We start from the raw sequence: 25665 nt of genomic DNA on the forward strand, positions 1-25665 counted from the left end.
CTCTCTCTTTCATCCCTTTTTCTCTCTCCTGCTATCGCCTATTTTGGAAATCTGCCTCCTTCTTCTCTCCATCCCTCGCTACCTCACTTTGGCTGTAATCCCTCTCTTTGGAAATCGGCTTCTTCTCTCTCCCTTCTCCACTCTCGCAATCCTTCACTCCCTCTCTACAACAGCAGGCCTCCTGTATGAAGATGACAGCTCTAGGCTTTGCTTTCACTCTCCTTCTCTCCTCTCCCAACCCCCACCCCAAACAATTTAAGTCTTCTCTTCTATCTCTGCAGCTTCCTTCAGGCAGACTTGCTGGCCTTTCTATATCTCCTCTCACTGGTGTACGGAGCTTCAGATCCTTAAACAACACAAACGTACGCATACCCACGAGCAATGTGTGGTGATTTCAGTGATCTGTGGGGGTCTGTTTTTGAATTTAATATCTTGGATTTTGTATTTAAATATTGAATTTAAACAAATTGAATCATTGAATTCATAAATTGAACTTGTATTTCATGATTTGAAACTGAATTGAATGAATATTGCATTCAGTTTAAAAATTCTAATTCGATTCAAATTCTATATTCAAATTCTATATTTTGTAACACTTTACTGTACATACATTCATTCATAAAGCCTTAATAACAGATACATAACACAAAAATATTGAATTCAAATACAGTTTATTTTGGCACTGAAATCCCTCCATACACACATAGGCATGCATGCACAAACACACGCACACACATAAAAAAACACACGCACACACAGGCACGCACGCTCACACACTCCACCTCCTATGTGTGTGTCTATCCTTGTTGTGCCTATCATGTACCCTCTCAGAGATTCCTGAGGTACAGTTGTCTTACACACGCCACCCCACATGACATATCCCTACAGATCTCGTTGTGAATGAGTGATTCACACAGAGCTATTCGAGGTTAAGCTGCCTCGTTGAAGTGGAATCGGCAGGGTTCAAGCAGCTTCTCTCGCTCAGTCACCTTTATTGACGTGAATAGGCTGGGTTGAGGTTGGAGTGTTTGAGCCCTGTGTTTGTGTGAAGGGTGAATGGTTGTGTTGAAGTTGAGCTGTGTGTGTGTGTGTGTGTGTGTGTGTGTGTGTGTGTGTGTGTGTGTGTGTGTGTGTGTGTGTGTGTGTGAGTGCTGGCGGCGGCAGTTGAAACGTGTGCTCTCATCTCATGCATCAGCTCATTTAAACACCTCCACCTCGCTGTCAGAGAAGCCCCTTTGAAGTCAGAACAAAGCAGGCGAATGGAAATACATTTTTCATTTTCCCTCTGGACGCCAAGCAACCGGTATGCCTACCTCTTTCTCTCTCCTCTCTCTCTCTCTAGTCCATGTGTTTCTGAGTGTGTGTGTGTGTGTGTGTGTGTGTGTGTGTGTGTGTGTGTGTGTGTGTGTGTGTGTGTGTGTGTGTGTGGTAGGTTCAGAGAGGGAGCTCCTGGCTGGTTTGACATGTCCACAAATAATCCAGAGAAATGCCACCAAGGGAGAACAATATTAATCTCTCCCTGGATGAATATAGAACCCGTTTATTTGATTCACCCAGTGACTGTGCGCGTGTCTCTGCGAATGCGTGCAGGTGTAAACGAGCAGACAGAGCGAGGGCAACAACAAGAAAAGACACTGTTGTTCGAGCTATTCGGTGTAACTGTGTGATTTACTTTAGTAACAACATGATCACACCTGTATTCATAACCAGCAACAACAGAGGGCACACATCCTTATATTACGCCAAGAGCATGTAAAAACATATGGGGTCAGTCAACCAATGACAAACTATCTGTAAACTAGACCGTCCAAGCCAAATCCCTCCCCTCAGAGCAGAGGGGTAATACTACAAAGTAGGATCAATGAGTTAGCCAGCTAACTTTGATAAAACAAACAGAAATAACTATTGCTTGTCTGGTTCATTAAGAAAGCTGCACTTAGTAGTATATGTACTACATGTTTTATTTATGATGATTATTTATTTGAATTGCGCGCCCTCCAGTCACACCGGAAGTTGTCCCGCTAGCGGGACACCAATCTTTTTTCCAATCACATCAGATCTTTTACACAGCTGATCTGATTGGTCAAAAAATCGGGCTGCCTGTGTAAACGCAAGCCTCTCTTAGACCATGTCAATTTCAAGCCTATCTTTTAGAAAGATTTACTGCTTTGCATTATATCCCTCTGTTAGGAAAGAGAATGTGAGTCATTTCCAAAGACAATAAAAACAATATTGGTTTTACCATCACAACAAGCAACTTTAAGGGCTGTTAAGTAGAGACAAGTCATAAAAACAAATGATCTGAGTAAAGACACAAGTACCAAGGCAATGCTAACTGAATCACCTTTAAAATAAGCCTAACAAGACAAGACTGAAATACTTCAGCTCCCCTGTTTCTCTTCTCACTTGTCTGCCGATGTCAATGTTCTCACTCTACCCCTAACTCTTACTCTCCCCCTCTCTCTCTCTCTGCTGGGCTAACTGCAGTTCCTCTGTCTACTCCTATCACTTTCTCTCTGTACCGGTCTTCTCTCCCTTTCTGTTTACCGCCTCTCTCTTCTCCTCTCATTCTCTCTGTCTGTCTTCTCCCGACTCTCTCTTCTCCTCTTATTCTCTCTGTCTGTGTCTTCTCTCGCCTCTCTCTTCTCCTCTTATTCTCTCTGTCTGTCTTCTCCCGACTCTCTCTTCTCCTCTTATTCTCTCTGTCTGTGTCTTCTCCCGCCTCTCTCTTCTCATTTACATTTTACATTTAAGTCATTTAAATCTCCTCTTATTCTCTCTGTCTGTGTCTTCTCCTGCCTCTCTCTTCTCCTCTTATTCTCTCTGTCTGTGTCTTCTCCCGCCTCTCTCTTCTCCTCTTATTCTCTCTGTCTGTGTCTTCTCCCGTCTCTCTCTTCTCCTCTTATTCTCTCTGTCTGTGTCTTCTCCCGTCTCTCTCTTCTCCTCTTATTCTCTCTGTCTGTGTCTTCTCCCGCCTCTCTCTTCTCCTCTTATTCTCTCTGTCTGTGTCTTCTCCTGCCTCTCTCTTCTCCTCTTATTCTCTCTGTCTGTGTCTTCTCCCGCCTCTCTCTTCTCCTCTTATTCTCTCTGTCTGTGTCTTCTCCCGCCTCTCTCTTCTCCTCTTATTCTCTCTGTCTGTGTCTTCTCCCGTCTCTCTCTTCTCCTCTTATTCTCTCTGTCTGTGTCTTCTCCCGTCTCTCTCTTCTCCTCTTATTCTCTCTGTCTGTGTCTTCTCCCGCCTCTCTCTTCTCCTCTTATTCTCTCTGTCTGTGTCTTCTCCTGCCTCTCTTCTCCTCTTATTCTCTCTGTCTGTGTCTTCTCCCGCCTCTCTCTTCTCCTCTTATTCTCTCTGTCTGTGTCTTCTCCTCCCGTCTCTCTCTTCTCCTCTTATTCTCTCTGTCTGTGTCTTCTCCCGCCTCTCTCTTCTCCTCTTATTCTCTCTGTCTGTATCTTCTCCGACTCTCTCTTCTCCTCTTATTCTCTCTGTCTGTGTCTTCTCCCGCCTCTCTCTTCTCCTCTTATTCTCTCTGTACCGGTCTTCTCTCCCTTTCTGTTTACCGCCTCTCTCTTCTCCTCTTATTCTCTCTGTCTGTGTCTTCTCCCGTCTCTCTTCTCCTCTTATTCTCTCTGTCTGTGTCTTCTCCCATCTCTCTCTTCTCCTCTTATTCTCTCTGTCTGTGTCTTCTCCGTCTCTCTCTTCTCCTCTTATTCTCTCTGTCTGTGTCTTCTCCCGCCTCTCTCTTCTCCTCTTATTCTCTCTGTCTGTGTCTTCTCCCGCCTCTCTCTTCTCCTCTTATTCTCTCTGTCTGTGTCTTCTCCCGCCTCTCTCTTCTCCTCTTATTCTCTCTGTCTGTGTCTTCTCCCGTCTCTCTCTTCTCCTCTTATTCTCTCTGTCTGTGTCTTCTCCCGTCTCTCTCTTCTCCTCTTATTCTCTCTGTCTGTGTCTTCTCCCGCCTCTCTCTTCTCCTCTTATTCTCTCTGTCTGTGTCTTCTCCTGCCTCTCTCTTCTCCTTATTCTCTCTGTCTGTGTCTTCTCCCGCTCTCTCTTCTCCTCTTATTCTCTCTGTCTGTGTCTTCTCCCGCCTCTCTCTTCTCCTCTTATTCTCTCTGTCTGTGTCTTCTCCCGTCTCTCTCTTCTCCTCTTATTCTCTCTGTCTGTGTCTTCTCCGTCTCTCTCTTCTCCTCTTATTCTCTCTGTCTGTGTCTTCTCCCGCCTCTCTCTTCTCCTCTTATTCTCTCTGTCTGTGTCTTCTCCTGCCTCTCTCTTCTCCTCTTATTCTCTCTGTCTGTGTCTTCTCCCGCCTCTCTCTTCTCCTCTTATTCTCTCTGTCTGTGTCTTCTCCTCCCGTCTCTCTCTTCTCCTCTTATTCTCTCTGTCTGTGTCTTCTCCCGCCTCTCTCTTCTCCTCTTATTCTCTCTGTCTGTATCTTCTCCCGACTCTCTCTTCTCCTCTTATTCTCTCTGTCTGTGTCTTCTCCCGTCTCTCTCTTCTCCTCTTATTCTCTCTGTCTGTGTCTTCTCCCGTCTCTCTCTTCTCCTCTTATTCTCTCTGTCTGTGTCTTCTCCCGCCTCTCTCTTCTCCTCTTATTCTCTCTGTCTGTGTCTTCTCCTGCCTCTCTCTTCTCCTCTTATTCTCTCTGTCTGTGTCTTCTCCCGCCTCTCTCTTCTCCTCTTATTCTCTCTGTCTGTGTCTTCTCCCGCCTCTCTCTTCTCCTCTTATTCTCTCTGTCTGTGTCTTCTCCCGTCTCTCTCTTCTCCTCTTATTCTCTCTGTCTGTGTCTTCTCCCGTCTCTCTCTTCTCCTCTTATTCTCTCTGTCTGTGTCTTCTCCCGCCTCTCTCTTCTCCTCTTATTCTCTCTGTCTGTGTCTTCTCCTGCCTCTCTCTTCTCCTCTTATTCTCTCTGTCTGTGTCTTCTCCCGCCTCTCTCTTCTCCTCTTATTCTCTCTGTCTGTGTCTTCTCCTCCCGTCTCTCTCTTCTCCTCTTATTCTCTCTGTCTGTGTCTTCCCGCCTCTCTCTTCTCCTCTTATTCTCTCTGTCTGTATCTTCTCCCGACTCTCTCTTCTCCTCTTATTCTCTCTGTCTGTGTCTTCTCCCGCCTCTCTCTTCTCCTCTTATTCTCTCTGTACCGGTCTTCTCTCCCTTTCTGTTTACCGCCTCTCTCTTCTCCTCTTATTCTCTCTGTCTGTGTCTTCTCCCGTCTCTCTTCTCCTCTTATTCTCTCTGTCTGTGTCTTCTCCCATCTCTCTCTTCTCCTCTTATTCTCTCTGTCTGTGTCTTCTCCCGTCTCTCTCTTCTCCTCTTATTCTCTCTGTCTGTGTCTTCTCCCGCCTCTCTCTTCTCCTCTTATTCTCTCTGTCTGTGTCTTCTCCCGCCTCTCTCTTCTCCTCTTATTCTCTCTGTCTGTGTCTTCTCCCGCCTCTCTCTTCTCCTCTTATTCTCTCTGTCTGTGTCTTCTCCCGTCTCTCTCTTCTCCTCTTATTCTCTCTGTCTGTGTCTTCTCCGTCTCTCTCTTCTCCTCTTATTCTCTCTGTCTGTGTCTTCTCCCGCCTCTCTCTTCTCCTCTTATTCTCTCTGTCTGTGTCTTCTCCTGCCTCTCTCTTCTCCTTATTCTCTCTGTCTGTGTCTTCTCCCGCCTCTCTCTTCTCCTCTTATTCTCTCTGTCTGTGTCTTCTCCCGCCTCTCTCTTCTCCTCTTATTCTCTCTGTCTGTGTCTTCTCCGTCTCTCTCTTCTCCTCTTATTCTCTCTGTCTGTGTCTTCTCCCGTCTCTCTCTTCTCCTCTTATTCTCTCTGTCTGTGTCTTCTCCCGCCTCTCTCTTCTCCTCTTATTCTCTCTGTCTGTGTCTTCTCCTGCCTCTCTCTTCTCCTCTTATTCTCTCTGTCTGTGTCTTCTCCCGCCTCTCTCTTCTCCTCTTATTCTCTCTGTCTGTGTCTTCTCCTCCCGTCTCTCTCTTCTCCTCTTATTCTCTCTGTCTGTGTCTTCTCCCGCCTCTCTCTTCTCCTCTTATTCTCTCTGTCTGTATCTTCTCCCGACTCTCTCTTCTCCTCTTATTCTCTCTGTCTGTGTCTTCTCCCGCCTCTCTCTTCTCCTCTTATTCTCTCTGTACCGGTCTTCTCTCCCTTTCTGTTTACCGCCTCTCTCTTCTCCTCTTATTCTCTCTGTCTGTGTCTTCTCCCGTCTCTCTTCTCCTCTTATTCTCTCTGTCTGTGTCTTCTCCCATCTCTCTCTTCTCCTCTTATTCTCTCTGTCTGTGTCTTCTCCCGTCTCTCTCTTCTCCTCTTATTCTCTCTGTCTGTGTCTTCTCCCGCCTCTCTCTTCTCTTATTCTCTCTGTCTGTGTCTTCTCCCATCTCTCTCTTCTCCTCTTATTCTCTCTGTCTGTGTCTTCTCCCGTCTCTCTCTTCTCCTCTTATTCTCTCTGTCTGTGTCTTCTCCCGTCTCTCTCTTCTCCTCTTATTCTCTCTGTCTGTGTCTTCTCCCATCTCTCTCTTCTTCTCTTATTCTCTCTGTCTGTGTCTTCTCCGTCTCTCTCTTACTCTTTCATTCTCACCCCCTCTCTCATCTTCTCCTCTCTCGAGGAACGTTCTCTGAGGCCAGTCGTATTTTAAGTACGTCAGTCTCCCCACAGCACCACAATACCTCTGAGCTGGTTCAATTTGAGACCTCCTTATCATCTCGCCAAATTGAATCGACAGGCTGAGGAGAAGAGAGGCTTCTGACCCACATTATTGGCACAGTTAGGCTCCGGAGCTCTGCAGCTCAAATGGGACAGAGGAGCGAGGAGAAGAGACGAGAGGGGGACCAGGGGGAGAATCCAGGAGAAGTCCGGAGATGGACAATCCAATCTCCTCGACTGGCCTCATCAAATGGGTCCAGAGGCTAAGAGCTTGTCAGTTTGAATCCGTTTTTGAATCGTTGTTACGTGTCAAGGGACTTGTTAATTTATGATGTTTGTTATGTATCTATTTGATGTCTGTTGGTTCTTTGTTGTCTGCATTGTCACATGGCAGACGCAGCTACAACTGCCATTCGGGGGCAAATCAAGTTGACCAAATGTAATTGAAATGTAGATTGTTGTTTAATCGCCCCCAAACGTCTCCTTCCAGACATCAAGGTATTGTCAGAGTAAGAGCTGGTGGCTGGAGAGGGGGGTGGGGGGGGTACCCTGCTTTGGTAGATCTATGGTTTGAAGTGTGTGTGTGCGTTTGCGGTGTATGTGTGTACATGTGTGTGAGTGTGAACATGTGTGTCTATAAACGTCTGTGTGAGACTAGTCTGGCTGTATAATGGCTATCACACTGGGTGGCTGTGTGTCCACTGTGTGTTAATGAGGCGATTAGGTTTCACATTACTGTACCTCTAAGAGATGGACCACAGCTAGATAATTACAACACCAACTAATGGTGTTATTACTCATATGGAAGAGACAGACACAGCGATATTGTGTAACCTTTCACTAATGGAAATACCAGGAAAAATGACTGGGAGGCAGCAGGGGAAAGCAATGGATATTTCATCCTCCCCATCCAATGCCTCTATTACTGTCTACCAGGGAAATGGGATACAAAGTACACTGTGACATGCACAAGCCACCCTGATTTAGAAAGACAGCTAAATGAGTAAGTGGAGTGAATAGTAGGGTTTCTGGTTGCTAGTAAGGACTGAAAGTGAGGGGGGTTCTGAAAGTGAAGGCGGTAAACAGCTTCCTCTGAAAGGGTGGTTAATGATTCATTAGCCCAAATGGAGTCACCGCTCATTAGCCTAATGCTAATCTCCACTCAGTATCCCATAGACACGCTAATGCTAATTCAGGAACTCAGAAAAAGGACGTCTCCTGTCGTTGGTTCACTCATTCACTGATTCACGTGTTCACTCTCTCACTCATTCATTTACCGAAACAAACTGGCACTGTATATGCATATCTTTAAAATATAATTGCTGCTTTAATCTGTCATTCCAGATTCCTCGAGTGAAATCGATTAAATTAAACGAGGTCTGTAATGATTAAGAATATGTGTCATTTTGAAACATTTGTGAGTGTGTGTGAATGAGAGAGCAAGAGAGCAAGAGAGCGAGAGCGAGAGAGAGAGAGGAAGATAGGGGAAGAGAGAATGATCCAACGGAGGCAAGGTGAGAGGAAGCTACTTTAGACAATTGAGATGCAGCCAAGGCTGCTCTATCTCCTATACTGCTCTATTAAACCACAGCTCTCTATCTCTGAGACATCAACAGGCCCCGGGTTAAATGTCTGAGATTGAAGGCCTCTCTATACAGAAAGGATCCACCGGGCTAGACTGCAGCGTGGCTACTGGCTAGTCAAATCACAGCACTGGATGCTTAAGGGGTTCTTTGAGTACTCAACCACATCAAAACGACAACGGACCTAACACGCCGTGGATCGCTGCATTGTCATACGATAACTCTATTATGACCCTTTAGGGGGAAAAAGGTGCTATCGAAAACCTTAAAGGGATCTTCGGCTGTCCTCATAGGAGAACCCTTTTGGTTACAGGTAGAAACCTTTAGGTTCGAGGTAGAACCCTTGTGTATTCCATGTAGAACACTTTCTACATCGGGTTCTACATGGAACCCAAAAGGGTCCTCCTATGGGGACAGCCGGAGAACCCTTCTCGAAAAAACATGTCTAAGAGAGTAGCATCTCACCCTGAGGTCACTGGTGTCACACCCAATCCCCTCTATCAAACCAACCGGAGTACCATCTCACCATGAGGTCACTGATGTCACACCCAATCCCCTCTATCAAACCAACCAGAGTAGCATCTCACCCTGAGGTCACTGATGTCACACCCAATCCCCTCTATCAAACCAACCAGAGTAGCATCTCACCCTGAGGTCACTGACGTCACACCCAATCCCCTCTATCAAACCAACCAGAGTAGCATCTCACCCTGAGGTCACTGATGTCACACCCAATCCCCTCTATCAATCCAACCAGAGTAGCATCTCACCCTGAGGTCACTGATGTCACACCCAATCCCCTCTATCAAACCAACCAGAGTAGCATCTCACCCTGAGGTCACTGATGTCACACCCAATCCCCTCTATCAATCCAACCAGAGTAGCATCTCACCCGGAGGTCACTGATGTCACACCCAATCCCCTTTATCAAACCAACCAGAGTAGCATCTTACCCTGAGATCACTGATGTCACACCCAATCCCCTCTATTAAACCAACCAGAGTACCATCTTACCCTGAGGTCACTGATGTCACACCCAACCCCCTCTATCAAACCAACCAGAGTAGCATCTTACCCTGAGGTCACTGATGTCACACCCAACCCCCTCTATCAAACCAACCAGAGTACCATCTTACCCTGAGGTCACTGATGTCACACCCAACCCCCTCTATCAATCCAACCACAGTAGCATCTCACCCTGAGGTCACTGATGTCACACCCAATCCCCTCTATCAAACCAACCAGAGTAGCATCTTACCCTGAGATCACTGATGCCACACCCAATCCCCTCTATCAAACCAACCAGAGTACCATCTTACCCTGAGGTCACTGATGTCACACCCAATCCCCTCTATCATACCAACCAGAGTAGCATCTTACCCTGAGATCACTGATGCCACACCCAATCCCCTCTATCAAACCAACCAGAGTAGCATCTTACCCTGGGGTCACTGATGTCACACCAACCCCCTCTATCAAACCAACCAGAGTACCATCTTACCCTGGGGTCACTGATGTCACACCCAATCCCCTCTATCAAACCAACCAGAGTACCATCTTACCCTGAGGTCCCGGATGTCACACCCAATCCCCTCTATCAATCCAACCACAGTAGCATCTCACCCTGAGGTCACTGATGTCACACCCAATCCCCTCTATCAAACCAACCAGAGTAGCATCTTACCCTGGGGTCACTGATGTCACACCAACCCCCTCTATCAATCCATTAAAGAGGAGCCCAACTCGATGAATTGACTTAAAAATGCACCGCTGCAAGAGCGGGATGGTCTCAATATTTGGGTGCTTATTGATCACAGCAGTCGATATTCATGAATGGTGAAAGTTTTTAAGGAGATCCTGGGGACTGTTGATGCCTCATACCGTAAAACTTCAATTGATAATAGCCCCGGGCATTTATTGGCTTAAATCATTGAACACAACCGACTCTTATTAGAGACAGGCTTCTATTTGAGCCAGGTGTCTATTTCCTTAATGCACACAACTGTTGTTCATTTGCATAGTTAATTATTTATTTGCAGCATTCACTTCCATCCAGCATTGTAATGAATTTCTTCATTTCCTGCACTAATGTGATATTATTTACACACTGTGTCACATTTCTTTAGTCTTAATATGGATCTATTATTCTCCTGTTTATTATTCTCTATTATTCTCCTGTTTGACATTGCACTTTTGGCAGTTCTTACTTTCGCCACTAGAGTGTGATCGGACGATTTCTGGGGGTCTGTACTCCCAAAGTTGTTGACTGTTTTTGTGCTTGCCAGTAAGCTACATGTCAAGGGTTAGCTATCAGCTCTCAGCTCTTAGCAGCCAATGGGTAGCGCTTTCTTTCTGACGACAAAAACTGAGTGGCATCCTTTTTTTGTTGTCATTATTTCATTATTTAATGTAACATACCAAAACATTAAACCTCGGAAACAATTAGTTTAGACCCGCGGTTATATGATACAGCCGTTTATTTGCTGGAATGTGTGCCGTTGCTCGGCTATTAAAAGGGACAGGCGGCTATTTGAGACTCCACGTTTAATTGCACTTTTATGGTTCATAGCAGTCGAATGAGCAGTGTTGGGGAGTAGTGAACTACATGTAGTTCAACTAGTAATTAAACTATATTTTGTAGTAGCTTGGTGGGAGCTGAACTATATTCAAATATTGGTTGTGTTTTTTAGTAGTTTATTACTTATTATTATTTTATTTTTTTACATATAGCAGCGTAGCAAACCACTGGAACTACACACTATTTTTACGATCTTGTCTCATCGCTGCAACTCCCCAATGGGAGTCATGCGTCCTCCAAAACATGACCCGCCAAGCCGTACTTCTCAACACTCGCTTAACTCGGAAGTCAACCGCAACAATGGGTCGGAGGAAACACCGTTCACCTGACGAACTTGGCCAATTGTGCCAAGTAGATACTATCTTGTCTCATCGCTACAACTACGGGCTCGGGAGAGACGAAGGTCGAAAGCCGTGCGTCCTCCAAAACACAACCCAACCAAGCCCGCACTGCTTCTTAACACTAACGCGCATCCAACCCGGAAGCCAGCCGCGCCAATGTGTCGGAGGAAACACTGTGCACCTGGTGACCTGTTTAGCGCGCACTGCGCCCGGGCCGCCACAGGAGTCGCTGGTGCGCGATGAGAGAAGGACATCCCTACCGGCCAAGCCCTCCCTAACCCGGACGACGCTAGGCCAATTGTGCGGCCAATTGGCCTAGCGAACCCAGAGTCTCTGGTGGCACAGCAACTGACCACAGCCCTAGTCCACTGTGCCACCCGGGAGGCCCAAAATCATTGTTTTCTAATCCATTTTTTGATGAATAATTTCTGTTGCCTGTAACTACGCTTTTATGCGTGCGATCTGTTTCAGCAATCTTTTTTTTCTGCTCGTCTATAATGTTTGTTTATTTCGTTGCTATGGTCACTGGCTGCTGTCACCCTTGTGTGTGTGAAGGCACTAGCCGCTTGACAGAGAGGGACAAGTGGTGTGTACTCCATACTGTGATATTCCTGCTGGCTATTGGAAATGCACTGAAAGGACTGTGGCTGGCCGTATCACTCTTCTATTCGCATGCTCTACTCACTCCGTACAGACGCTTGACAGCCACAGACCTCAAGCCATTAATAACTTAACTGCACGGGGAACAACGAGGACACTTTGATGAAACGAGAATCTACTTGGCAATATTTCTTGGTACAGTTTGAACAAACAAATCACTTGCTGGATCATAATATGATAATGGCTATTAAAAACTATCTCACTGTCAAATATTCAAACAAAACTAACATCTCGCTGGCTGTCAGTTGAATATTCAAACAAAACTAACATCTCGCTGGCTGTCAGTTGAATATTCCAACAAACAAATCACATATTCTAATCAATGGTTTTCACAATATCTCATTATCACTGTAGAAAACAACGCATGATATCTAACTAAGGGAAGAGCTGCGAAGGTGGGATAAAGAACCCGTGCATGTGTCCGAGTCAGACAGAGATAAAACCAGAGCAAGAGAATAGGAGAGAGATAGAAGGAGAGAGCAGGAGACAGGAGTGGACAAGAGAGAGAGAAAGAGAGAGAGAGAGAGAGAGAGAGAGAGAGAGAGAGCTGTGGTCTGGTGTGTTCTGTTCTGTGGCGATAAAGACTGTTCTGTCTGTTCCACCGTCAGCCATCTGTAGAATGCTCTAGTCCACATCACATTTTGATTGAACATAGCCTCCAGCACAGGCAAACAATAACATACATACTTCACACACGCAGTACTCTGTGTGCACTGTTCGCTCACTCGAAGCTTCTCGACAATGAAAGGTAAACAACACAGCGAGAGATGTGGGGGGGGATGTTCTGTCACACCTTGGAATTTGTGGAAACACATACTTGTACAGTGCAAACAGGTGTGGTGTATGAAATAACGTTGGTGTGTAGAGTGCGTCTTTTGTCCCTGCTGTTGGGCCTTTCCCTTTGCTTTCTTCCACTGACATCCCGAGGGAGCTCGCTGTAGCAGTTATTCAAATTGGCGTGCCGTATTCTCTGTGTGTGAACCGTGTCAGGTGATTTGAATGAGCGGTGTCGGGGAGGGTTTTGAATAATGGGTGCACGCAGAAATAGGCCAACATAAACGTTATAAATAACGTCACCTCGGAGAGAAGGATAAGCCTCATCATACTCTCTACTGTTCCACCTCATATATATATATATATATATATATATATATATACACTATGAAACTACCTCTGCCAGGTTATACGTTCAGAGCTGTATAATAGAGCAGCCGTTGGCTTTTGTTACACGTGAGTTCAAACAAGGACGCGGGACGTGTGATGAGAGAGAGAGAGAGACTGGCTGGAAGTGAAGTTTGCTTTGTCACATTTGTGTTTCTGAGTGTAGGCAGCATCCCTTCTCTCTGACGGTTTGACTTTTTCTGAATGAGGTACAACAGCTTAGAGAGGAAATGAACAGAGGTCAGTGCCACTGTGTGTGTGTGTGTGTGTGTGTGTGTGTGTGTGTGTGTGTGCACCGTAGCCTGTAGCAGTGGAAAATAAGCAATACTAATCAGAATTCACAAAGAGGAGCAGGGCCAACAGGGCTAACCCAAGCAAAAATATATATATATTTTTGGTCAGAGTTGCTCCCCTCCTCAAGAAAGGCAACGGATAGATTCTAGTCATACAACCGCCGTAAATCCATCAGAGTCTGGCAGCGTTTTAATGTTTTCATCCCTCTTTCACTGTTGATGCTCAGAAAGCGTGTCACCTTCATCAGAGGAAGCCTGGCAATACATAGAACATGTATATTTTGTTCCAGCGTCTAAGTTCCCATACAGGCATGTCTGGCAGGTCATCATTTTCCACTTTCACTTTTTTCCGTTAGTTTTTTCATTGATTTGACCCTTTTCCATCTTAAGCCTGTTAGAAAATACAAACGAGTGTGGAGGCACCAGAACTGCAGTGGGCCTGGCATTTAAACCAAGGAGAGACTGTCAGTGTCCATTTCTCAAACTGTCACCTGCAAGATCACCTACAGGAAATCCCATAGAAGAAATACCAAGAGAGACACTCAACGACACGTCCTATTGTGAAAGTACAGGAGAGAAATTGTGACAACTCATCAAGGAAATACGGCAGCAAAATAAGTCGGTGACACATCTCATTATGGACCGCACTGTTTCCAAATGACTGATTGATTCAAATGTCAGAGCCGTGGAGAGTGGAGAGCCTCTGGGACTTAGATGAGACCTGGTTCGGTCCAGCCCTGAAAACGGATAAATCATTTCCGAGTCATTGCGATGTCAAGACATCATATCAATATCGCCCTGTCCTTGTTCTCTGAGGGACGATGACAGTCCTCTCTGCATGCCTACACTGGCATCGATTTCTGTGTCATGGTTATGAAGTCTATGAGTCATCCAGTCCTACACACACACACATACACACACACACACACACACACAGTGTTACGGCCAACTGGCTGAACACAAGGCAGACTGCGTGGAGGGAAACAACAGCGAGCCGCTCGGCTAACAACGACAGATAATCACAGTAATTATACAGCAGGAGAATGTCCGCAATCCCCAAAAAAGCTATCAAAAGAAACTGTCACACTCAATCATGTCTGAAAATGATAATGTCCCGTGAAATAGTCTCATTAGACAAATGGCAAGACACCATGCTATGGCTGACATGATAGAAAGAACAAGGGAGATTGTTTCCAGGAAAGCAAACTCATCAATTCCTCTCTTTGGCTCCCATAACCAACCGTCCTAAATTTACTGGCCAGCTCTCCAGGTTTTCTCCCGCCTCACCCCTCTCTAGCTCTCTTTCTCTCTTGTGTACTCTTCAACCCTCTCTCTGTATCTCTCCCTCGAGCTCTCTGTCTGCCTGCCTCTCTCTCCATTGTTCGCCACCACCATTTTCCTATAACTTGCCATCCCTCTCTCTCTCCCTCCACCAGTACCCCCCTACCCATATATCTCCCTCTTTCCCTCTCTCTTGTCTAGAAGTTTTCTGTGGGTGTATTGGCTGTAGATTTACGTCCGTCTCTGTCCCATAGTGCTGACGAAAGGAGCAGCTCCAGCCAAGGAATCCAACAGAATTGCACCGTCTGGGAACTCTGTTACAATGGAGGCAAGACATGGTGTGTGTGTGTGTGGGAGATTCAACATGTGGATATATTATTGCTTAAAGTCCATTACTCTGATACTAAAACTAAAACCTATGTTATTACTACTGTACGACCAACCACAACTATTACATTGACATTTTAGTCATTAGGCTGGTACTCTTATCCAGAGCGACGTATTGCATTCATCTTAAGATCACAGTCGCAAGTAACATTTTTCTCAATGCAGAAGTTATCAGCTAAGTCAGTGTTGGTAGGAAAAGGCAAGTGCCTTTTGGGGGGGGGGTTATAAGACTGGGATGTCTTAATTAATGTAGGGTTTCAGATGTTTTTGGAAGATGGGCAGGGACTCTGCTGTCCTAGCTTCAGGGGGAAGCTAGTTCAACCATTGGGGTGCCACCTGGCACAGCCAGGAGAGGACTGGCCACCCCTCATAGCCTGGTTTCTTCCTAGGTTCTGGCCTTTCTAGGGAGTTTTTCCTAGTCACAGTGTTTCTACACCTGCATTGCTTGCTGTTTGGGGTTTTAGGCTGGGTTTCTGTACAGCACTTTGTGACATCAGCTGATGTAAGAGGGGCTTTATAAATACATTTTATTGAAGAGAAAGAGCAACAATTGTGATGGCACATGTACATCTGGGTAGGGGCTGAGTGGGTAGGGTTGGAGGAGAGACGGAGAGAACATTTAAAAAGTAGTGATCAGAGATCTGGAGGGGATTGCAGTAAAATGAGGTTAAGCATATTGCCTGCCTTGTGAAGGGCAGGGGACTGGGAAAGGGTGAGGTCAAAAGAGTCAAGGAGGGGAAAGACATTTGTGGAAAGAAATGTGTAGAATTCAGGCGTTTGTAGGTTGAAGTCGCCCTGTATGATGAGCTGTGAGCCATCGTCTGGAAGTAGCTTATCAAGGTGTCAATCTCATTGAGGAATTCTCCAAGAGGACCTAGTGGGTGATAGATGACAACAATGTTAAGCTAGATTGGACAAGTGACATGAGGAGATGGACAGGTGAGAGAGAGAGGAGGAAAAGAGAATCTCCATTTAGGAAAAATTAGTAGCCCTGTGCCACCACCATGATGACCAGATGCTCTTGGTCTATGGGAGAACACATAGTCAGATAACGAGAGAGCAGCCGGAGTAGCAGTGTTCTCTGGGGTAATCCATGTCTCTGTCAGGGCCAAAAAGTGAAGGGACTGACCACAGATTGGCAGTTTCAAAGGCTGCCAAAGACTAGGATGTCCACATGGGTTGTGCGTGCAGGGTACACTAGATTAGAAGGGTTGAAACCACGGGGTGGGGCGCATCTGTAAAACCTATAGTGACAGGAGTAAGCAGGCATGGAAATCACAGACATACTTGACAAAGCTACAAAAGAGCAAAATTAGATCATCTGAAAATAACGAGGTAACATACCCAAGTAAGAGAGTGGTGTGAAGCCTTCCTCTCTTTCCTTCCTCGAGTAACATTGCAGAACAATTCTGCAGAATGTCTTTGTTTTGGCGACAGTCTTCGTTTTGGGAGACAACACCACCATCTGACAAGACTGCCGCTTACTGTAGCCGCTGAAAAACTGGGAGAGACTAAAGTACTAACACTAATTGTAGGGCCCTATAAAATCCTTAATGCGGAGAACGCGGACAGAATCAAGAATCCAGACATTAAAATGGAATTCAACAATATCGTAACATTTATTGAACTTAGTAGGGAACCAAATAAATAAATGTTCCCAAGTTTATCATAAGACATGAACAGACTGCACCAGTGATTCGTATTTCCTCCAAATCCAAGAGGCAAAGAGAATTCCCCCTATCTGTGTATGTGCAGTGTGCGCGTCTAACACTTTGTGTAGCCGTTAGCGATGATGCTAATAAAAAATCTTCTGGTAAGATGCACTGGAATTGAAGGGTAACTACACCCAAAAATCTACATTCCACAAATTTTTCAAAGACCTCAAAAGTGGTCTCTTGATGTGGTTTAAGCATTGTTGTGGACTTGGAACGCCCAATTTATTCGTTTTTTTCTATTAAGAACTTGTAATTTTGAGATCCAAAACATGAAAAACATGAAAAAATAAAAGTTATTTTACGGCCCTATAATTGCTGATTGCCTAGCAGAGGTGAAGAAAACTACCCCCTCCAACGGACACAGCCACCAATTAGCAGTCACAAATGGACCTGAAACCAGTCCAAGTCAATGTTCCAACACTTCACAGCCACAAGTACTGAGAATTCAGCAGTTCAAAGCAATGATAGAGTAGGAAGCTAGGTAAGGTAGCACTAGGGTAACTAGAATTACCCTATCCAGACTATATCAACAACAACACTTATTTCAAGTCAAAAAGGCTACTCTTGCAGAGATTAGCTGCCTTCCCAGGCTGTAGATGAGCACAGCTGCAAATACTACAATACGCTGAAGGGTAATTCATTTACACATCTCTTATTCTATTCAATTCTGTAATACTCTATTCAAATCTGTGTAGCGCAACTATACTATGCACAAAACCATCTTTGCCTCACCACCAACTGTAACTGAGAGACATGCCATTTAGTGAGAGAGGCTGGGATCTGAAACTGGAGTGTCCCTAGAGAAACCTTCCACCCTTCTCCCTGACCCTCCTTCACAACACACACACGCACGCACACGCACATGCACAAACACACATGCAGGCACGCGCGCGCGCACGAATGCATGCACAATACGCACGGACACACGCAGCTCCAATAACCTGAATGGAGCGCAAACATCAGATGAGATCGATAACAAAAGCAACTCATTGAAAATCCGAAGACGGAATAAGAGAAGACTGCACCTGGCATTTCAAGGCTACCATGGCAACTAGACCAAATGGCTGTTCATTTGGTGAGGTCCATCAAACACTCCAGATTACGCAACGCTTTCCTGAGAAGCGCTCTCCACCAATGGGAGAATACTTTATTTATACCCTTCACAGAGGCACCTGTTGCTTGTTGGGCAGTGAAGGAATGTGTGTGTGTGTGTGTCACACACCATATGTAAAATTTATAGCCAAATGTTTTGTGTGCTGATAGTGACTGAGATAGGCTGTTCTCTAGTTGCCATGACACTGCCTATGGAACGACAGGGATATGTAAACTAGCCAACAACATTGGCCGTAGCGTACAGAGGTGTGTGTCATGTTAATCCTCTGTTAAGACAATATCGGTGATGAGTGATGACTGAACTTTTGGCCTGGTGGTGTTTGTTTTTGTGTGTGTGTGTGTGTGTGTGCACATTTGTGCATGTACGTGATTCCGAGGGGTGCGGATTAGGTCTGGTCGGGTTGAGGGAGTACACACGGGGACATAAAACAAGAGACAAATGGACTTGGAGACACACACACTAACATCTCAGTATTATGACCGCGTGAGTTTACATACCGGCGGTCTGTTTAAGAATACAACATGGGAGAGAGACACAGATGCTGGGATGCTGGACTCATTCACAAACACGCATGCACAGACACACACATGCACAAACATACGCACGCACACAGTGCCACGACTCAGTGCCAGGATCTCTCTCACTGAGCGGTTTGAGGATTTGGGCACGTTCTTCGGTTTTGCACTGAAACATGGCATTGAATAGTTCCGGCCAGATGTCTTGATCCCACTCAACCACATACAAACACCTGGATAACTACCACCACTGAACAAAAGTACGTAATCCCCTTTAAACTAAACTGCCTGGCAGTCTCCCTGTAAAACTTAATCTAAGGGATACAAATAGAGGCAATCGTGACTGTGCTCGTGAGACAGGCTTTTATAAAAAATGTATGCACGCATGCATGCACGCTCCCCCACACACATGGTCGGCTGAGTAAATACTACAATAAGCTGTATATGTGTGTGTGTGTGTGTGTGTGTGTGTGTGTGTGTGTGTGTGTGTAACAGCTATAGAGGCACGATCTGTCCACTGCTTCTCTTCCCCTGAGGAATGTAAGGAATGCTCCAGCTCTGCAGGCCACCAGGATGTTGCACGCACACACACACACACACACACACACACACACACACACACACACACACACACACACACACACACACAGTGGACAGGACAGTGCACATGTGTAAGGACGTGGGTAATGGTACATTTATCACGGTACGCCAAAAAAACAAACACATAAAGCACACACCTTCAAAACCAAGGCATGGACCTCACATCAGATACTACCCCCATACTTAAGTGTCTATACAATATGTGTTACGATACTATATGCATCACGATTGCAATTCGACACAGCTATTGTACTGCGATTCGCTGTTCCAGACACATTTCACTATACTGTCTGTCTGCTGCAGAGGGACAAGAGAGAGCCATAATAAACACAAGTGTTGATCAGTCCGGGAAATAAAAGAGCTGAAAACATGTTGCCTCGCCTTTTATAAAGAAGATTGGGGCCAAAGTATAAGAGGAGAAATGCAGATTTGAATAAAAAAAATGTGTAGAATCGATAATCAAAATGATATTGCGTCCCAATACTCTACTGTACTGATCCCCCCCCCATCCATCCTTCACGAATACACATTGTAACGGTACGTTAACACTGTGTATACAGGATGTGCAGGCATGTACACACACATACTGTACAAATACACATTCTCTTCCAGACACACACCTCTGTGTTCCTACAGGGAGATACTCTGTGCTAGGGAGAAATATAGTTTGTTGATAGTACACTCTCAGAAAAAAATGGTACGGTTAGGGTACAGTATTGTTGCCGGGGATACAAAAATATTTTTAAAAACACACAATTTACCTTCAGAGGTACACATATAATCTCACACGGTACATGCAGATAATCTAGTATAATGGTACATTTTTGTTCACAATATTTTGAATATTAAGGTACAGTCATCACATACTCTCAAAAACCACACCCATCACTATCATATTTCCCAGTATGTCCAATTGCAGGTTGATAAAAACAAAAATTCTATGTGTGTTTTTTCATGCTCATTGATTGCATGCTCATTGAACATGTTTGGAAATCCTAAATCTGTCTGGATTCCAATAGGAATTTCATATCACTTTGAAAGCCAGCATAACATGACTTGCCTGATGTGGCCTGCAACCCAGCAGTTTCAGACCATTGTGTATGACCTACAGTATGTCATGTATTGTCATAAAGAGTTTAATTTCAAATATAAAATATTCACTTAGGCACTCACTATGTGAAGGTTATGGTCCTGAAGGCCTTTGAATGCAACAAACATGACTCTGTCACTAGCAAACACAGTCATGGGTGGTACTGGTAACTAAAATTCACTTGAAAGGCACCCTGGGAAATATGCAAATAAGGCATTACACCCTGCAGTGTTGACCAACAGCTAAAAACCTTTTAGAGCTACATTTTTGCCACTTAAAAAGAACAAGCTGCTTTGTCCCTATGGTGATACCCTAAAAGGGCAAATGTGTACCTTTTCCAAAGGTATGCTTTTGTACCTTTACTATCTTGTCCCCTAAGGTACACTATTGTCTCCTTTTAAGGTACAAATTGCAAGGGTACATTAATGTACTTAGAACCAGAGGTAATTATGTGGTAAGTAAAAATCAGGGCCAGTAGCAAGCTGTCTGTATTTATATACTGCAGAGGGCAGAAGTGATGACTTGCTGGCTTTATATTATCTACGTGTCTGGAGTGTGTGTGTGTGTGTGTGTGTGTGTGTGTGTGTGTGTGTGTGTGTGTGTGTGTGTGTGTGTGTGTGTGTGTGTGTGTGTGTGTGCCTCAGCAGAGCTAGTCACAGTTAGAGCCATTGATTTTGTGTTGAAACAGATGGAGTTATTTCACTATACCACCAGACCGGGGCAGGGACAGGACTGCTGACTGAGACGCCACCTCTACACCCCCCCCACACACACACCTCTGGTCTTTTCCTGCTCTCTTTACTAATAGCCTCCGCTCTTAGGGGGTAGTGGCTATATATTTTCCCCTCTCCTCTGACTGGTTCTTGTAGTAAGGACAGATGTGACCCTGGTGGTTTCTAGGGATAGCTGCCTGTGCAAATGTCACTGATTCAGCTCAGATCACCTCCCACATAGGATTGCAGTAAGAAGGTAAAGCTAGTATGAGCCTAGCATCGACTGCCAAGAGCCACTCAAACAATATATTGCTTGTGACTTGTGTGTTGTTGTTGTTGTTGTTGATTATGAGGGGAAGTGGGGAGAGGGAGTAGCTGTCAACTCCAGTTCTACCCCAACAAAACCCACCCTGAGCAGGACATTGACCACTGATCTGTGAGTATGTCCTGCCTCACCTGCTTAGGGTAGTATTTTAGGAGTGGTGCTGGGATGCTGCGTCTACAGTTTCATAGAGCAACATTATCTCTCAGTGCTACACTGTGGACAACCCAATTCCTTCTAAAGGCACTTCCATCTAAATGAAGAGTATCTCTGACATGTCTACCTTTACAAATAAACAACTGTTTCCTGGTTCAACCAAAGTTCTCTCAACTATGAAAAGGAAATGGGATGTTACCAAAATGATCTTCAATCTGTGAAATTCCTTTGTTATTATCTTCTTCTGTGTAATATCTTTGTTCTTACCTTGTTCTGGTCAGTCCAGTACAGGAAGTAGCCCTGTGGGTCGACTCGTAAGGTCACAGGGGTCACCGTAGTGGAGTCCTGTTGAGAGAGGAAAGCATTCCATTTGTGAGAGCTAGAAATGTGTGTGCTGAACAGAGCACATTGTTGTTAAAGTGTGTGTATCATTTTGTTGCGTGATTGAATGCGACAGAGAGCTGCTTCCGTTCCGCTGTGCTTAAAACAGCGGGCTTTGATTGAAACAGGAGAGAGCTGCCGCGTGTGTGTATTGAAACAGAAGAAACCTGCCGCGTATGCTATTGTCTTTCAGACACCATCATACAAAAGGACAACACCAAGGCATTATGTCACCACACACACACACAGTAACAGTCCCAGCCCAGGGCCGTCTTTACACAACGTAGCAAAGGCAGATACTGTTGGCTGATTCTATAAAAAGCTGTGGCGTTTCTGTCCATAGTTGCCAGCCCAGCACAGCACTCAGCTGAACACACTGACTGATTGTCTTCCTGTCTGCCTGTCCTAGGCCTTATGAATCATACAGGAATACATAGAGTACAATTGGACACACTGTGAAGCTGGGACTCTTCAAAAGGATTCCAAGATATCGCCCATGCTGCATCAGAGAATCAGACATAATAGATTCTGAAAAAAGTGTCTAAGACAAAGTCAGCTTCCCAAATGGCACCCTATTCCCTGTATAGTGCACTACTTTTGACCAGAGTCCACAGCCGCCCTTTTAAAATGGTATAGGTCCACTACTGTATGCTGTTCACTATGTTGAAGGTTGTATGCGTGCTATGACATCATGTGAGGGGGCAGATTACATACACTGAAGAAAAATGGAAACACAACATGCAACAATTTCAAAGATTTTACTGAGTTTCAGTTCATATAAGGAAATCAGTCAAAACAGGCCCTAATCTATGGATTTACCATGACTGGGAATACAGATCTGTTGGTCAAAGCTCCCTTAAAAAAAAGTGAAGTGGATTAGAAGACCAGTCAGTATCTGGTGTGACCACCATTTGCCTCAGAGAGATACATTTCCATCACATAGAGTTGATCAGGCTGTTGATTGTGGCCATGTGGAATGTTGTCCCTGTCCTCTTCAATGGCTGTCCAAAGTTGCTGGATATTGGCGGGAACTGGAACACACTGTCGTACACGTCGATCCAGAGCATCCCAAACATGCTCAATGGGTGACATGTCTGGTGAGTATGAGGTGATGGCAGCGGATGAATGGCACGATAATGGGCCTCAGGATCTCGTCATGACATCTCTGTCTTATTCAAATTGCCATCGATAAAATGCAATTGTGTTCGTTGTCCGTAGCTTACGCCTCCCCATACCATAACCTCACTGCCACCATGGCGCTCATCAGAAAATTGCTCGGCCATCTGCCCGGTACAGTTGAAATCGGGATTCATCCGTGAAGTGCACACTTCTCCAGCGTGCCTGTGGCCATCGAAGGTGAGCATTTGCCCACTGAAGTTGGTTACAATGCCGAACTGCAGTCAGGTCAAGACCCTGGTGAGGTCAACGAGCGCACAGATGAGCTGCCCTGAGACCGTTTCTGACAGTTTGCAGAAATTCACCTGTGTAATGATCATGCTGTTTAATCAGCTTCTTAATATGCCACACCTGTCAGGTGGATGGATTATCTTGGCAAGGAGAAATACTCACTAAACAGGGATGTAAACACATTTTTGCACATAAAAACTATTTGAGATAAATAAGCTTGTTGCGCATATGGAACATTTCCGTGATCATTTATTCCAGCTCATGAAACATGTTTATATTTTTTTCTCCCTTGTGATTTAAAATAAGGACTGTCTTAGTTACTAGGGGGTCAGTTACTAGTCCTGGACTAAAAAGCATATTCAATGGCGAATCCCTTTTTAGTCCAGGAGTAGGTTTAGCCTGGATCTGGGAAACTGGCCCAAGAGGTCTAGTATTTAGAAGATTTCTACGGCCTATAGCTGTCTGACTGGAAACAGAGGGTTGGCGGGTGAGAGATCATCATTGGGTTCTGGTCACCTGTAACAGGGTAACCTGAACTGCTGTTACCTGATGTACCCGCTGACCGCTCTAAACAGAGTTGATTGCAATCGTGTCAATCCTACTCTATTCCATATAGACAGAGAAGGAGAGAGAGAGAGAGAGAGAGAGAGAGAGAGAGAGAGAGAGAGAGAGAGAGAGAGAGAGAGAGAGGGAGCGAAATCGAGAGAAGGAAAGAAGGAAAGAAGGAAAGAAAGAAAGAAAGAAAGAACAGAAAGAAAGAAAAGAAAATCACAAATGGTCAACTTACACACATGAAAAGCATGCCATGATTCATAACAAATCAGATGAAAGATGCACTATATCGAGTAATGGTATTACGATGACACAAATTAAGTCTGGGCATGGCTAAGTGTTTGTCTTCAGCAGAATGTTACAACTTTTAGTCCTAAACTTCACAGAGGATTTCATGGATGATGTTGTATATCAGACTGAGAGATCTAAAGATGGCTGGTAACCAGTGACAATCTGAGTAACGATGTGGTCCAGATTCTCCTCCCCTTAAAGGATAAGTACATATATTTTTTCAACCAAATCTCTATTTTTGATGTAAATGGGATATTATATATACACTTTTTGGGCGATATCACTAGAGGTCAACCGATTATGATATTTCAACGCCGATACCGATTAATCGGCCAATTTTTATATATCAAATCAAATTTATTTGTCACATACACATGGTTAGCAGATGTTAATGCGAGTGTAGCGAAATGCTTGTGCTTCTAGTTCCGAAAATGCAGTAATAACCAACAAGTAATCTAACTAACAATTCCAAAACTACTGTCTTATGCACAGTGTAAGGGGATAAGAATATGTACATAAAGATATATGAATGAGTGATGGTACAGAGCAGCATAGGCAAGATACAGTAGATGGTATCGAGTACAGTATATACATATGAGATGAGTATGTAAACAAAGTGGCATAGTTAAAGTGGCTAGTGATACATGTATTACATAAGGATGCAGTAGATGATATAGAGTACAGTATATAGGTATACATATGAGATGAATAATGTAGGGTATGTAAACATTATATTAGGTAGCATTGTTTAAAGTGGCTAGTGATATATTTTACATAATTTCCCATCAATTCCCATTATTAAAGTGGCTGGAGTTGAGTCAGTCTGTTGGCAGCGGCCACTCAGTGTTAGTGGTTGCTGTTTAACAGTCTGATGGCCTTGAGATAGAAGCTGTTTTTCAGTCTCTCGGTCCCAGCTTTGATGCACCTGTACTGACCTCGCCTTCTGGATGATAGCGGGGTGAACAGGCAGTGGCTCGGGTGGTTGTTGTCCTTGATGATCTTTATGGCCTTCCTGTAACATCGGGTGGTGTAGGTGTCCTGGAGGGCAGGTAGTTTGCCCCCGGTGATGCGTTGTGCAGACCTCACTACCCTCTGGAGAGCCTTACGGTTGTGGGCGGAGCAGTTGCCGTACCAGGCGGTGATACAGCCCGACAGGATGCTCTCGATTGTGCATCTGTAGAAGTTTGTGCTTTTGGTGACAAGCCGAATTTCTTCAGCCTCCTGAGGTTGAAGAGGCGCTGCTGCTCCTTCTTTATATATATATTTGTAATAATGACAATTACAACAATGCTGAATGAACAGTTATTTTAACTTAATATAATACATCAATAAAATCAATTTAGTCTCAAATAAATAATGAAACATGTTCAATTTGGTTTAAATTATGCAAAAACAAAGTGTTGGAGAAGAAAGTAAAAGTGCAATATGTGCCATATAAAAAAGCTAATGTTTAAGTTCCTTGCTCAGAAGATATGAAAGCTGGTGGTTCCTTTTAACATGAGTCTTCAATATTCCCAGGTGATAGGTTTAAGGTTGTAGTTTTTATAGGAATTATAGGACTATTTCGCTCTATGCCATTTGTATTTCATATACCTTTGACTATTGGATGTTCTTATAGGCACTATAGTATTGCCAGTGTAACAGTATAGCTTCCGTCCCTCTCCTCGCCCCTACCTGGGCTTGAACCAGGGACACATCGACAACAGCCACCCTCAAAGCATCGTTACCCATCGCTCCACAAAAGCCGCGGCCCTTGCAGAGCAAGGGGAACAAGTACTTCAAGGTCTCAGAGCGAATGACGTCACCGATTGAAACCCTATTAGCGTGCACCCCGCTAACTAGCTAGCCATTTTACATCGGTTACACCAGCCTAATCTCGGGGGTTGGTAGGCTTGAAATCATAAACAGC

At 44.7% G+C, this 25665-nt stretch overlaps 1 protein-coding gene across 3 annotated transcripts in view; it reads right to left on the reverse strand.

The window, feature by feature from the left end:
• Positions 1-25665, reverse strand: part of LOC115107503 (1-phosphatidylinositol 4,5-bisphosphate phosphodiesterase beta-1-like) — a 256669-nt gene that overhangs the window by 225281 nt on the left and 5723 nt on the right. For all 3 annotated transcript variants that reach the window (XR_010460892.1, XM_065008903.1, XM_065008904.1), the window contains exon 2: positions 21393-21470. Coding sequence is in view for 2 of the 3 variants with exons in the window: in XM_065008903.1 (XP_064864975.1) it covers positions 21393-21470 (78 nt within the window). In the remaining variant the exon portion in view is untranslated. The remainder of the gene's footprint in view (positions 1-21392; positions 21471-25665) is intronic.

This window comes from Oncorhynchus nerka, linkage group LG24 (assembly GCF_034236695.1).
Source record: "Oncorhynchus nerka isolate Pitt River linkage group LG24, Oner_Uvic_2.0, whole genome shotgun sequence".
Classification (NCBI taxonomy): Eukaryota; Metazoa; Chordata; class Actinopteri; order Salmoniformes; family Salmonidae; genus Oncorhynchus; species Oncorhynchus nerka.